The 15346-nt window shown below is 40.1% G+C and overlaps 1 protein-coding gene across 4 annotated transcripts in view; it reads left to right on the plus strand.

Annotated features, from left to right (window-relative positions):
- Positions 1 to 15346, plus strand: part of DOCK1 (dedicator of cytokinesis 1) — a 550659-nt gene that overhangs the window by 396560 nt on the left and 138753 nt on the right. For all 4 annotated transcript variants that reach the window (XR_006416228.1, XM_044445702.1, XM_044445703.1 and 1 more), the window contains exon 33: positions 9375 to 9523. Coding sequence is in view for 3 of the 4 variants with exons in the window: in XM_044445702.1 (XP_044301637.1) it covers positions 9375 to 9523 (149 nt within the window). In the remaining variant the exon portion in view is untranslated. The remainder of the gene's footprint in view (positions 1 to 9374; positions 9524 to 15346) is intronic.

Genomic DNA, 15346 nt, shown 5'->3' on the forward strand with positions numbered 1-15346 from the left:
GACTTACGCCTGGTGTCATGGAAAACTGCCTTTCTAGTAGCGGTTACATCAGCACGAAGAGCTAGCGAGCTTTGTGCTCTCCACATAGACCCACCATTTCTGAACTTCCATAAGGAAAAAGTTGCCCTTCGGATGGATTTCTCCTTTTTACCCAAGGTGGCCACATCGTTCCACCTGAATCAGGGTATCGTTCTACCGGCTTTCTTTCCGTCCCCGTCGACCCCGATAGAACGTGCTTTACACACGCTTGATGTTCGCTGCTGCTTGGCCTTTTACAGATCCCGCACTGAATCTTTTCGTACTACTAATAGACCTTTTGTTAAATACTCCGAGCAAAAAAAGGGATCACCGATATCATCTCAGAGACTCTCTAATTGGATCACCCAGACTATTGTCCTGGCTTATCAGCTATCAAAAATAGACTTACCTGTCTCTCCAACTGGCCATTCTACACAAGCAGTAGTGACCTCGTCCACTTTTGCCGCATGGGTTCCGTTGCAAGACATCTGCAGAGCTGCGATCTGGGCCGGTCCATGTACTTTCGCCAAGCATTATCGGCTTGATGTACGTGCCAGACGGGATTGCTCTTTTGGTAGAGCTGTTCTCTCATCCGTTCTTCGATGATGACACCTCCCTCCGCTGAGTCTGGTAAGCTTGCGAATCACCCATATGTGTGATGCACAGAGGCCACGACAAAGAAAAGCAGGTTGCTTACCTGTAACTGATGTTCTTCGAGTGGCCATCTGTGCATTCACACAACCCACCCGCCGGCCCCACTCAGTGTTGGTGAGTGGATATCATGTTTTTTCTCGGTACCATACTATAATTTGCATCGGTACCATTTGGATTATGTGGCTGGGTGGTTATTTTTTTTTCTTTACCGAAATATTAATGGCATCGGTACCGGGAGGTTATATCGCTGACTAGAGATTGTTCTCGGTACCATACTATAATTCACATCGGTACCATGGGAATATAATGGTGTATTATCATTACTTTATTTTTAACCTCTAGAGGGCGAACGTGCGGTCTTCAAGACTGAGCAAAATGGCGGATACTCCACTCTATTTATACCACAAAGGGGGAGGGGAGCGGAGTTTTCCCTCCAAAAACCGTTAGCTTTCCAATCTTCCGGCCTAGGCACTGCGCAGGCGCAGCAACGCATATGTGTGAATGCACAGATGGCCACTCGAAGAACATCAGTTACAGGTAAGCAACCTGCTTTTACAATACAATTGCACTTATTTCACATGTTAGCAAAGTTATGCTCAAAATCCTACAAACTAGGCTTCAGCAGTATGTGGATCAAGAACTACCAAAAGTACAAGAAGGGTTTTAAAGAGGCAGAAGAACTGGAGATCAAATTGCCAAAATACACTAGAGAGTTGCAGAAAATTCCTAATTTGCTTCACTGACTATGCTAAAGCCTTTGATTGTGTGGATCACAACCAATTCTGGCAAGTCCTTAAAGAGATGGGAGTACCAGACCGTCTCATTTGCTTCCTGAGAAACCTGTGTGTGGGTCAAGAAGCAACAGTGAGAACCGGACATGCAACAACTGATTGGTTTAAAATTGGGAAAGGAGTATGGCAAGTCTGTATATTGTCCCCCTGCCTATTTAACTTATATACAGAGTACGTTATGCGAAAGGCCAGGCTAGATGAATCACAAGCTGGAAGTAAGAGTGCTGGGAAAAATATCAACAACCTCAGATATGGAGAAGATACCACTCTAATGGCAGAAAGCGAAGAGGAACTAAAGAGCGTCTTGATGAGGGTGAAAGAAGAGAGCACAAAAGCTGGCTTGAAACGCAACATTAAGAAAACTAAGATCATGGCATCCAGTCCGATCACTTCCTGGCAAATAGATGGAGAAGAAATGGAGGTAGTGACAGATTTATTTTCTTGGGCTCCCAAGATCACTGCAGACTGGGACTGCACCCATGAAATTAAAAGATGCTTGTTCCTTGGGAGGAAAGCTATGGCAAATCTAGACAGCATACTAAAAAGCAGAAACATCATCCTGCCAACAAAAGTTCATATAGTCAAAACTTGGTTTTCCCAGTTGTAATGTACAGCTGTGAGAACTGGACCATAAGAAAAGCTGAGTGCCGAAGAATTGAGGCCTTTGAATTGTGGTGCTGGAGAAGATTCCTGTGTGTCCCTTGGACTGCAAGGAGATCAAACCAGTCAATCTTAAAGGAAATCAACCCTGACTGCTCTTTAGAAGGACAGATTCTGAAGGTGAAGCACAAGAACTCACTGGAGAAGACCACGATGCTGGGAACTATTGAAAGCAAAAGGAGAAAGGGAGATGAGGTGGCTAGATGGTGTAACTGGGGAGGTGGGTGTGCAGTTGGGTGAACTCCAGGGGTTGGTGGAGGTCAGGAAAACCTGGAGGATTGTTGTCCATGGGATCGCAAAGATCAAGACATGACCTTGTGACTAAACAACAAGAACAAACTGGTGCCCTCCATATTGTCTACATATTATGAAAGTTGTTGTCCAATATCCCTAGAGGGCACCAGATTAGAGAAAAGCAGCAAATTGCAAGTAAAGCAATACTTCTGTATTGGTACTGGGATCTGACAGTCCCAAATGTTTTAGGAGTTGGAAACAAATGTCAGTTTTAATAGAAAATTATTTCATTTTAATGTGCGAATTAAGACTGCTATCTGCTATCCTACATGCAGTTAACACAGAAGTCCATTGATTTGCAGAGGTAATTAATAGTAGGATTGCAGTCTGTGAATTTAAATTACTGTGTTTTTATGCAGGAAAGCTATAGCATACTAATGATGACACAATTTAACAGCCTCTGTTTTTCATCAGGATTCAAAAGTATAAACTAATAAAATAGGCACCAATAAAATACTGTAAGCTTCTTTATATATGAATTCAATCATAATGACTTCCAAAATATGAAGGTTGCAATGCTTCCAGAATATTAAGCTTACACACAGTCCAGTTAGTGTTAATTGAAAACCATGAGAATCTGGATTATTTATGCAATTACTGAATTGTAGTTTGCTGGATAAAAGTAAGAATACATAGTACATTCCATTCTATTTTCCCTCTCCTCCAGCTTTGTCCCCAACCCCCTGCATTCCATGCCCAGTGAACATTGGAGAGTCTTTTTCCCTTTAAGAGCTTTGCATATCAGTAAACCTTCTTGTTCTTCTAATCGTGCTCATAATTTTTTGCTTTTCCAGCATTTCAGGCAGAAATTCACTGGTAAATTGGTACTTAGCAATTAAAAAGCAATATGAAATGCTGCTGCAGGCAAGGATTCTTAGCTATAGGCATAACAAAGAGTTACTTTTCTACTGTTTCCACTTCCTTTGATAGCTTCCATGATGGCAGTTATCAGTACTAAGCAGTGCTTTTTTTGTCATAAAATGCACCGGAACTGGCATCCCTTTTTGACAGATTTTCCAAGTTTTAAAAGTAACTTTTGAAAATTTGATGTTTGGTCCATGTGGATTTGAATCGCCCTGTCGAGCATAGCAGGTCAGCAGCAAAATCATTAAAACAGTGCATTGTGTGTTGAATCTGATGCATGCATACTTCGCACTGTTTGTGATGGTGCTGCTTGGCTTGTGGCTGCTTGGCTTGTGATTGGTCGTGTGGTCACATACTGAGTGCTTACTGCATGTGGCGACCATTATGTTTCATTACACAACTGACATGTGTGGGTGTGTGTACAGTGACTGACTATGTGCGAAAGGTAAATCATTTCATGAGTTCCGGCACCTTTTTTCTTACAAAAAAAACACTGGTACTAAGTACTATTTTATCAAAACCAGTACTAACAATATAAAATAGTATGCAATAGGATATTAATGCAGCATAGGAAATTACCACGGTTTACCTGTCACACTTCATTGAAAAATTTGTGTAAACCCAGACTTCCTAATTCAGCTGAACACTACATTAAGATGGACATTAAATTGACCATAACATCCTTCTATTGTTGCTAAATAAAAAAATCGCAGATAAAACAAACACTAACCTGGACTTGCCCTGTGTTCAACCCTTATTAATCCTTGGAAGAAAATTACCCTGCCAGTGTAATTATGCTGACAGAACACTTTATTTCCGACTGCGAGGAAGGAAGCCAACCCCATTAGGCCTTGTGTGCACAAGGAAATCCTTTGCTGTTTGCTTCATTGAGCCAGTTTCCCAAACTGAGGACAAAGGGAACCAACATAGTAAGCAACAGAGGGAGTTGGATCCTTGGAAGGTTCTGGGATGACCAGATGGCTGACAGCCCTTCTCTGTTGAGGACCATTGTTCTCCCACTTCCATTTAGCGAGAAGGCTGTCATTTTTTATCTAGTTCTAGGCACTATCTTTCATGCATGTAGGACATGAAGACCAGAATGGGATTTACACTTCAGAATGTTCACATTTTATGCCTAACATTGCAACTTACCTTCTGAAAACATCAAGTTAATACAAGCACATAAAATCCATGCCTAGAATATTCATTTGTTCCAGCAGTCTTCCAATAACAATTAAATCTCCTGACATTGACCAATGAAGATCTATATTAATTCTGTTCAACCTGGACTGAAATCCCACAGGGTGTTAGGCAAAGAAACCTGGCTGAAATAGATAGCATCTGCAGTCAGAAGGATGTGAGAGCAGGGGACAGATCTCTGATAGCACTGAACCAGTTTGGATAGCTGCTCAGAATTATGACCTCTGGTAGCTCCTAGAGCCAAAAGGAATTTAACCAATCAATTGCAAAGTCATTACATCCCAAAGCAGGGACTGATGGCTGCCAAACCCTGCCATAACATTTGAACTGAGGAATCAGTCAGGATGCTGGGAGATCTTGTTACTACCTACATCAATGTCATCTTGAGGCCAGGGACACTAGAAAGTAACTGCAACCAGGCAAGGCATGAACAGGCTTCAATCTCAAATCAGCCAAAAGTGCTCTTATTCCTGATGTGAGTGGCATCTCTAAAATGAGCATATCTAGCAAAGTATTATTGGTTTTCATTCCAACATACTTAGATGGGTTCTATTGCTGTAAAAATAGCTGAATGTCTTATAGCAGCCAATTTTAGTTGGAAAATTACAGTTACTCAACCTGTAAATAATGGGTTACACCTCAGATAGTTCAGAAAAATACATGTGGGGTAGATAGAGAAGAAGAAAGGGTCTGATTCCATAGCAGACTAAGAATCTGAGGAGCATCTTAGGTATCAGATTTGCTGCCTAGCTGATTTCCAGAGCAGCATGTTTATCATTTCAAACAGGGAGTCTGCTGACTCTGCAGTTCTTGCATGCTTTTTATTCCTTTTTTTTTTTCCACAATCCAGTGCAGCAGAATAAAGTAAATTCTGAGGGAAGTTGTCCTCCAACACTGCAGCTGAACTGATAAGCTAAATGGCCTTCAGGCAATATGCAGGGTGGGGTGGGGGGAGATTTGAAGTGTGATTATACACATTTTAATCTTCACTAATTGCTTTTGCTTTTTCTGTCCTGACAGTACACTGTTTCTTATACATTACATTCATAGAAAGCTGCTTTCTCTTTCATGGGTTTAAAACTTCTGCCAGTTAGACCTGTAGGAAAGGATTATGGGAAGGACTCACTGGAGAAGAGCCTAATGCTGGGAACAATTGAAGGCAAAAGAAGAAGGAAGGGGACGGCAGAGGATGAGGTGGCCAGATGGAGTCACTGAAGCAGTCAGTGTGAGCTTAAGTGGACTCCAGGGGATGGTGGAGGACAGGAAGGCCTGGAGGAACGTTGCCCATGGAGTCGTGATAGGTCGGACATGACTTTGCGACTAGCAACAAGCAACAACAACACCAACAGAAAGGCAGAATACTACCATAAATGGGCTAGTTGGTGTAATTATTAAGACAGCAAAAGAAGAAGGGGATGGCAGAGAATGAGGTGGCTAGATGGAGTCCCTGAAGCAGTCAATGTGAGCTTAGGTGGACTCCGGGGGATGGTGGAGGGCAAGACAGCCTGAAGAAATGTTATCCATGGGGTCGTGATGGGTCGGACATGACTTTGTGATTAACATAACATAAAGGGAAGGATTAAGTAGTGCACACTTTACAAATGACAAAAAGGGCTAAGGTACTTTACTGCTGCATTTTGCCCATTTAGTTCTGAGGCTCACAAAAGGCTTAATTTTGTGATGGGTTGTATTAGAGCAAGAACAAAAAGAAGAGACTTAAACACTTGATAAAATTGGAAATAATATTTTTTTATGCATGGTGCTACTGGTTATTTTTATCAAGCTATGATATCTACTTGTCAAAAAAAGACAGCTTTCCTTGTTACCTGATGCAGCAGTTCTTCCTAGTCATTGGAGCTCTACCTTGCACATGTAGCTCCCTTTGGCTTTCCATGGTTGAAGAAACAGTTATGGGTCCCCTTAACCCAGGATTTGTCCACTTAATTGAAATGAACAAGAGACATCTGTTTGTAGAGGCACTTTGGACCAGGAGCATTCTGTATAAAGAGTAAATGCACAATCAAAGTCTTTAAAAGTCTTTTTATAGGATAAATCTTCTTTCACAGATTTACTTCAAACCTAAATTCTTCTCTTTTGAAATTCTATCCCTGAACTTCTAGCAGAAGAAGAACTTCATGGCATTGATGGTCTTCCTGACAAATAATGTTGTATCCCAATAATTCATTTTCTGATCTATTGGCTGTGACAGTTTTTTCAAGCATAGCACAGAAGAACTGGTAATAACTATGAAATAAAAATAAATCTTGGTCATCAGTTCATGTTTTTAAAAGCACTGCCTGGCTACAATGGTTTATCACTGAAAATGTGGAGAGTACTTAAGCGGGAAATGACATTAAAGGACTAATTATTCACTTCTATCATTACAAATTCACAGGTGGATTTGTACTTGGATATTTGATAGGCGCTGGGTCTTGTGGAAGCACACACTAATGTATCCAGGGTCATCAGTGTGTCCCCATACTCCTCCCTTGGTATTCTTGAGGACACCCTACTTCTCCCAATTTTTATTTAAATAATATTTTTATATTATCTTGCTGGCAGCTGGGATTGTTACAGAGCGCAGCAAGGTCCTTCAGCTGTTGCTCTCTTAATTTCCCATGAATGCCTCTGGCCAGGTTACTTGGCTAGCTGTGTAACTAGCTATGTGCACCCATGGTACCCATGGCTCCTGGTTGTGTCCAAAACAGTTTCTAAAAATTTCATGATTCCAAAAGCTTCCTTAGTTTTGTGTTTCAGGATGCCCATCATTGTTACGCACATTGGCACCCACAATGGTTTTCTTCTAGAGGGTGGGCAGCTCAACTGACAGCATTGTGCTTGCCCACTTGGGATTGAGAACCCACATCACTTCACCGTATCAGTGAATTCAAATCTCTGCTTGGCAAGAAAGCTCATTAAGCATCACAGATCAGGACTGTTAGCCCTTACAAATCACAGTTTTCTAGTGACAGAGACTCTGAAGAGGAGTCAGAACCTGTTTCAGCCCCTCATTAGTGAGGCCTTCCATCACTAGGCAATACTGGACATGTTACCTTATATCACTTTAAACAACTTCATGAAGTTGCTGTGGGGATAAAAAGGGACAGAGTATACAATCCCTAGAAATTCTCTGAGGCAGAGTGAGATAAAAATGCCCTAAATAAAGATAAATCAGTATTATAATATGATAATAATATTCATAATATTATCACATTATCATAATATGATATTGCACCAGTGCCAAGATTCATTGTCAGTGTTGAGACAATGTCAAATGTGGCAGTTTTGCTTGATTTCTACATTAGCGATTGGTAAAGAGGGGTCAACTGTAATGCTGTTTTAGTTATAGCAGCTCAAACCAAGATTTACAGCATTGATACAGTAACAAAATGTAGATATTTTCAGTTTACCAATGAGTAATGAAACTATATGGAGCTTTGTTATTTTGACAATGTTGTAAAAATATTTCTAAGAGATGTTACTGAGTATTTCTTAAGCAATGTTGAGTTGGTTTATTTGTCCAGACATATTCTTTATTTCATTTCTGTATCGCCCAATAGTTGAAGCTTCCTCAACAGTTCACTCTATATGAGCATCTGATTTTTATTCCTGAATTAGTAGCCAGTCATATGTAACCCATTTGGTGATAATTTGTGCCTGTCTTTTGAAATCCTTGCTTCTGCTTAGAACTTAATGTATGATGAGTGGCTCAAGGTGAATGTCTCCATGTTTGCTTTTCAAGTGTCTAATATTTTTGAGAATTTAATTTCTGAAGTGTTGCCTTGTCTAAACCCAGCTTAGATACAGCGAGCTTTATATCTTGAGATGCTCATATTGACAGACTTAATGAAATTATGATAAAAATACAGAGAATGTTTTGCTAATACCAGCACCATTTAGTATATCCCTCTCATCTTCATATAATTTAAATGTTGTTAGATTCAGTACTTATACATATAAGCATATTATCTTTGCAAAAACTGTTTCAAACTCAGACTTTCAACTGAACAATTAATTAACAATATGCCTAACCTGAAAATTTCATTTTTCTCTTTCTCTCTGTAATCTCTTGTAACTTAAATTAGAATGGGCAGAATAAATTATGCCTATCAATGACCACAGTAAGAAATACTTTCTGGTCTTGTTTGAAGTTATTTTTAAATTCTCTGCATTCTTATATTCTGAGTATGGGAAAGGCTCTTACAGGAAACTGCCTTATAGCAGGCTTACTTAATTTTGCTTCCCAAGATCTTGGAATACAGCTCTTATTGTGTCCGGTCAATATGGCCAATGGTCAGGGGTAACAGGAGTTGTAGTCCAACAACATTTGGGGACCCAATGTTATGAAGGCCCTAGGAGATGTTGTGTGCTTCAGACACCAAAGCCCTAAACCCAACTGTTCCATTTTAAAAGCAGTGAGGGCTGGCTGGCTGGCTGGCTGGCTGGCTGGCTGGCTGGCTTAATTGTGTTACTTTAGGAATACAGTCTAGGTGCTGATCTGTTGCTCTATTTTTTCTGAATTCAGATACAGAGAACACTGACTTGCCAGGCAGTGAATATGATGCAAAATGGGTTGAAAGAAAGGGACCAAAGCCATAGAAGTGCTGCTTTTTGTGTCTGAAGAGGTTAGCAGGAATCATGTTATCCATGTGAATATATATTTATTATCAATGTGTACTTCCATTGCTACAAAAAGAAAATAAGCAAAGTCATACTGTTTAGTTCTGCTCACCAGACATGCTCATGCTCAGAGGTCTTCCTAAACTCAGAGGGTTGCCTGTGACATGCAGTTTTCCATGTACTTATTCACAGTTGCTCCAAAGAAAAAACTCCAGTGCTTAAATCTGCTGAGCATTGACTCTGAACATGTACCTTTTCTTAAATTCCCCACAGGCCAACATAAAATCAAGTTTATTCCTGAGATGGTGGGACCCATGTTAGAAATGACACTGATTCCTGAAACTGAACTTAGAAAAGCTACCATTCCAATTTTCTTTGATATGATGCAGTGTGAGTTTCATTCTACCAGAAGCTTTCAGATGGTAAGAACAATTTGGTTATAAAATAACAAAATATTTCTTTGCTTTATGAAAAGCAGCTAATGCATGTTACAGATGATGCTTATAGTTTAGGGCAGTTAAGGTAGGTGGAAGTAATAGGTCCAGTAAGCAGAGCCAAGGAATTACAGTGGCTAGAGCAATAAGTGTTATTCGGAAAAGGGAAAGTGATGCAAATTATGTTTGAACTTATGCCTGTAGACACTCTGAAAATTAGGAGAAAATAAAAATACTAAAGGTTTGAGACTACTCAGTATGATTCTGAACAGCCAATTGAAACTATTGCTATTCGGCTGTACTCTTACAGTGTAGTTTTCCTTCTTTCTAAGCATGGTACAAAGTGGAAAAGTATAGTTGTGTTAATAAATTAAGTCTAATTGACAAGAAAAACATTAGAAGTATAAAGGAAATAGAGGCATGGATAGGCTGTTAAACTCAAATAATCAACCACCTTGAGGTTGCAACCTCGAATATCAAAATTTCCTAGAGGGTGTTTAGATTTTTGATCTGTTATTCAAAGCCATCAGCCCAGTTCAATTTATGCTTATCAGAAGACTTCTTTAGGAGCAAAACTGGAAAGTGGATAGTGAAAGCCCCACCTTCCTTGGCTCTCATTTTGCATCACACAATTCACACACAGAGGGCTATTCTCACCACAATTGTAAATAATGATCTTTTAAAATAGAATTACAAGAAGGCAAACCAGGGACTTTGAAGTTGTCCATCAGTGGTTAGTATCTGGCAAAAGACTGAGATGTGTTGTTCAGCTGAGCTTTTCTTAGTGGTTTGGGGTCTGTTACAATCTGAACCATGGAATGAGATTACAGAACGCTTGGTGGCCCACTGTGACGAATTTGTTCCTTACTTTGAAGATAAAAGTCACTCAGATCCAGCACAAACTGGACTCCATAGTTAGTTTATTTCCATTAAGGGATGTATCTAGGGTACCATCTAGTCCAGTTTTGATGGATATGTTTCAGTTATTGTGGCCCGATGATGTAGACAGCGTGCTTGGTTCTGTTTATTCCACCACCTTTTTCCTCAACCCTTGCCCATCATGGCTTATTCATATATCTAAGGAGGTGGTTCACACCTGGGTACAGGAGGCAGTCAACTCCTCATTAAGAGAGGGAGTGGTAGAGGCTGTGATAAAACCATTCCTTAAAAAGCTGAATGTGGACCTAGGGAATGTGACCAACTATAGACTAGTAGTGCACATTTTTTGGGCTGTTTGAGGTGTTTGAGCGGGTGGTAGCTGAGCAACTCCAGGCCCCCTGAATGAAACATTATCTAGATCCATTTCCCTTGTGTTCAAGATAGAAACTATCCTGGACACCCTGTGGGATGATCTTTGCTGGAGAGAGATGGGTGAGTGCAACCCTGTTGATTCTCCTATGTCTTTCAGCTGCTTTCAATACTGTCAACCATGGTGTCTTTCTGGACAGATTGGTGACATTGGGAATTGGAAGCACTGCCTTTCAGTGGTTCCACTCCTACCTGGATAACCATGTCCAGAAGTGGTGCTGGAGGATAGTTGCTCTGTGCCATAAAATTGATTATTTTATGATACTATACCTGTACAATCTTTAGTTAAATTTATATATTGTAAAGTTTATTTATTTATTGTTGGTTTTATAGTAGAACTGTGCATTGCCCAGAGAGCCCATGTAGGGCTATAGGTGTGGTTTATAAATTAATTAAATATATGAATGTAAGGGATTCTTCCCCTAAATGTGCTCTATACCCCACAGGATGGGCAACCTATTTGGACCTGAGAGGTCTGGGGGAAAGCCAACAGGAGTTGGGAAGCCTCCAGTTCAGTTCAAATCATCCTTGATGGATGAAAGGGCGGACGTTTCATCCATTGCATAAATGAAGGTGGGGAGGAAATAGGCAACACAGTTTCAGTAAGCCATGATAAACAAATGCTAGAAGCCTTAGGGCCACAATAGGAAAGCTGGAGTGATAAAGGAGATAAATGCTAGACATAGTGAGCCTTATGGAAACCTGGAGGGGCAGAGATAACCAAAGATGAGAGGGCTCAATAAAGAAGGTGTTGCCCTCAGTGTTAAAGAGGGCATATAATCCAGCAGATTTGATAATCTAATGTGTAAACATTTCTTCCCAGAAACAATATGGGTGAAAATTCCTGGCTCCAAAACAAACTTAGTCATAGGATTATGTGATCATCATCCGGACCAGAATGCTCAGGGTGATCTTGAAATGGGAAATGAAATCGGGCCTCCAGCAAAAGCAGTATTGTAATAATGGATGACTTCAGCTACCCACATATTGACTTTCTCAATGTCATAAATGACTGATCATTAAACCAAACAGAGGGAGGCAATCCTGGATTTAGTGCTAGGTGGAGTTGCCCAGGGCATAGCATAGGGTGTGAATTCTGTTGAGGTATTAGGAAACAGTGTCCATGCGACTATCAGATTTAGTATACAGTTAGGTGGAAGACTGCCAAGAGGTCAAACACAATTTGACTTCAAAAGAGGAAACTTCTCAAAAATTAGGGAACTTGTAAAGAAGATGCTGAAGAGGGGACTCAAGAATTGAGTTGCTTCAATTTGAATTGCTTGGAGTGCTTGGAGATAAAAACATTGTAGTAGAGACACAGCTGATATGCATACCACAAGTGAGAAAAGTTAGCACAATGTCCAGGAAATCACCAGAATGGTTAATTCATGTAGTCAAGGAAACTATTAGGGAGAAGAAAGCTTCCTTCAAAATGGAAGTCTTGCCCAAATGAAAAGAACAGAAGGGACCATAAGCTTGCACATGGGAGATGCAAGCAGGCATTTGGAGAAGCAAGGAAACAGTTTAAGGAGCACATCACTAACAGTATCAAGGCAAGCAATGAAAACTCATTAGATTTTATTTATTTGTTTATGGACTTACTGTCCATTGCATCAGCCGAAAGTCCCTCTCAGCAGATATCAAAAGAAAGAAAGCAGCTAAAGGAAGTAGTTGGGCCATTGGACAATAATAGAATTAAAAGAGCACAGGGGGATGGGAGGGTGTTGATGAGATTGCAGAGAAGATGAATTAATTATTTTTATCAGTCTTCACAACAGAACATGAAAAGCTGATGCCAATTTTTTCAAAGAGATCTGGAGGGATTTCAGGAAATTACAAGTTTAACATGTGCTGGTAAACTGCTTGAAAACAGTATTAAAGATAGTAAGCACATAGTGGAGCAAGCCCTGCTGAAAAACAATCAGCATGGCTTCCACAATTTCTCCCAATGAAAAGATGCAGCTAATCTACTTTCACAGGTTTCTGTATTAGGACCAAAGCTTTTCAACCTATTCACAAATGATCTGGAATTAGGAGTAAGTAGTGAATTCACCAAGTTCAGTGATGACACTAAACTTTTTTGGGTGGTTAAAACCAAAAGGGATTATGAGAAACTCCAAAGGAACTTCTCCAAGCTGGGACAACAGGCATCAAAATGTTAAATACATAAGCGAGTGTAAATAATGTGTGCTGGGACAAAAAAAATCCCAACTTCAGTACACTAATGGGGTCTGGGCTAGCAATAACTAGGTAAGAAAGGGATCCTGGGGTAGTAATGGACAGCTTGATGAAAATGTTGCCCAGTGTGCAGGTGCTGTGAAAAAGATAAATTTCATGCTAGGCATAATTAGGAACAGACTAGAAAATACAACTGCCAAAATCTTACTTCCCTTAAACAAATCTTTGGTGGAACCGCACTTGAAATACTATGTTCAGTTCTGGTTGCCTTACCAGAAAAAGTGCATTACTGAGTTGGAAAAAGTACAGAGAAGAGTAACTAAAATGATCAGGGGACAGGAGCTGCCCCCTGAGGAGTGGTTACAAGAACTCCTCATGTTGTTCTTAGGCTATTTAGCTTAGGAAAAAGGCAAGAGGAGACAAGATAGAGGTGTGGAGAAAGGAGAGAGGGAGACTTTTTCTCTCCCTCAAACCAAGGGGGCCCTTCCAAGAAGGTTGGAAAGGAAGTACTTCTTGACACAGTGTATAGTTAAGCTATGGAATTTGCTGCCATAGGAAGTGATTGCCATCCATATGGATGGCTTTAAAAGGGGATTGGATAGATTCATGAATGAGAAGACTATCAGTGGCTACAAGCCTTGCTACCTCCTTGACCAGAGGTGAAATGCCTGCATACAACTACTGCTGAAGGGCTTGGGTAGGCAGAGGTCCACCCATCAGTCTTGATCTGTATCAGTGGCTCAAGGTTGAAGTCCCTTCTCTCCCACCTTCTCAAATGCTGTTTTTGCATTGGAATAGCTGGGCCAGAATGGTATATCTGTGTGAGAATTACTGTGTGGGGAGGAGGGAGCAAGTTTAAAACCTCTAGTTCTATCAACTCCAATGAGTTTCCCTTCTGCTATTTCCCTTCTGCAAGGAAGTAGTGATCTGTTCTCTTCACCTGATGGCAGCTAAACATTAGGGGAAAGTGCATGCGCCATGCAAAAGATGTGTTCCACCACTGAGATGCCTCCCTTCTGAGAAAGCACTTGTGCAGCCCTGGCAATCTCTTAAAAAGTGTTGCTAAATTGGTCTGCTTTTTATGCAAAGAATTGGTAGGCTGCTGTTTAAATGATCTGCCAGAAACACAATTATCTACCATTATTAGTCATATTAGCAAAGCTTAAATTAGCCTCCCGCTTTTTAACAGCAGACAGAGAGAAGTACAATATGTGAGGGAGTAATTTAGGCATATCACAACACTTTAATTCTAGAGCATTAAGACCTATAGTATCATCTATACTCAAACAAGTATTAAATTAATAATGTTCTTAATTTAGTGTCTGTGCTTCCCCCCTCGTTGTATTTGCCTTCAGAGAACTGTGTGCTATAAGATGTTCTAACTAAAAAGAAAAAAATCATCAAAGCCAAACTTGTATCTTTATCATTAAGCATGAGTTTAGATTATTCGTTTTACCACAAGCTTTAATTCAGCAGTTAATAGGACACATGTTCATCCATCTATCTCACATATTCATGTTGTTCTCTCATGATTTGCCATTTTCTAAACTAGGCCTGATATCTATTAGTTATTTATTCCATTATATTCTATGTCATCCCATAATCCAAGGGTTTTCTGGGTAGCTTACAAGATGCTAAATCAGGATATAAACATACAATCAATAAAACAGATAAAAACAATAATGTTAATAAAATGTTATACAAGGTGATACAGGATAAAAGGTAATAAAGAATCATGCTCAAAACACAAACCAAATACAATCAAATAATTTAAACCAAAACAATTAACAACAAAGCACAAATTAAATTAACCAAATGCCTATTGGAAAAAGCAAGTTTTTACCTGGTGCCTAAAGGAAAGCAAGGTCAGCATCAGCCATATGTCCCTTGGGAGCAAATTCCAAAGTTTGGGCACCGCTGTAGAGAATGCCCCCGTCCTAGACTTTTTGCATTTGCAGAAGGACTTCAGAAGATTTTCTAAGTGGGCAGGAAGGCACATACAGAGAGAGGCATTGCTACAGGTAGCCTGGGTCCAATCCATTTAGGGCTTTATATGTCAAAGGCAACACTTTGAATTGGGCCTGGACAGCAACAGAGAGCCAGTGCAGCTGAAAGAGGACTGTGTAATGTGTTCTTAACAGCCAGTCCTCGTAAGCAGCCCTGCCACCATATCTGTATTAGTTGTAGTGTCTGGATCATCAGATGTGGCATAATCACATGGAATGCAGTTTCTTTTTGATTTTTTATTGTTTTTTAAGAAAAAATACAAAGAAAAAGAAAAATATAAAAGAAAGATAATAATGTTAAGCAATCTTACACAAATAT

Source organism: Varanus komodoensis, unplaced genomic scaffold, assembly GCF_004798865.1.
Source record: "Varanus komodoensis strain SLA01 unplaced genomic scaffold, ASM479886v1 scaffold49, whole genome shotgun sequence".
Lineage (NCBI taxonomy): Eukaryota > Metazoa > Chordata > Lepidosauria > Squamata > Varanidae > Varanus > Varanus komodoensis.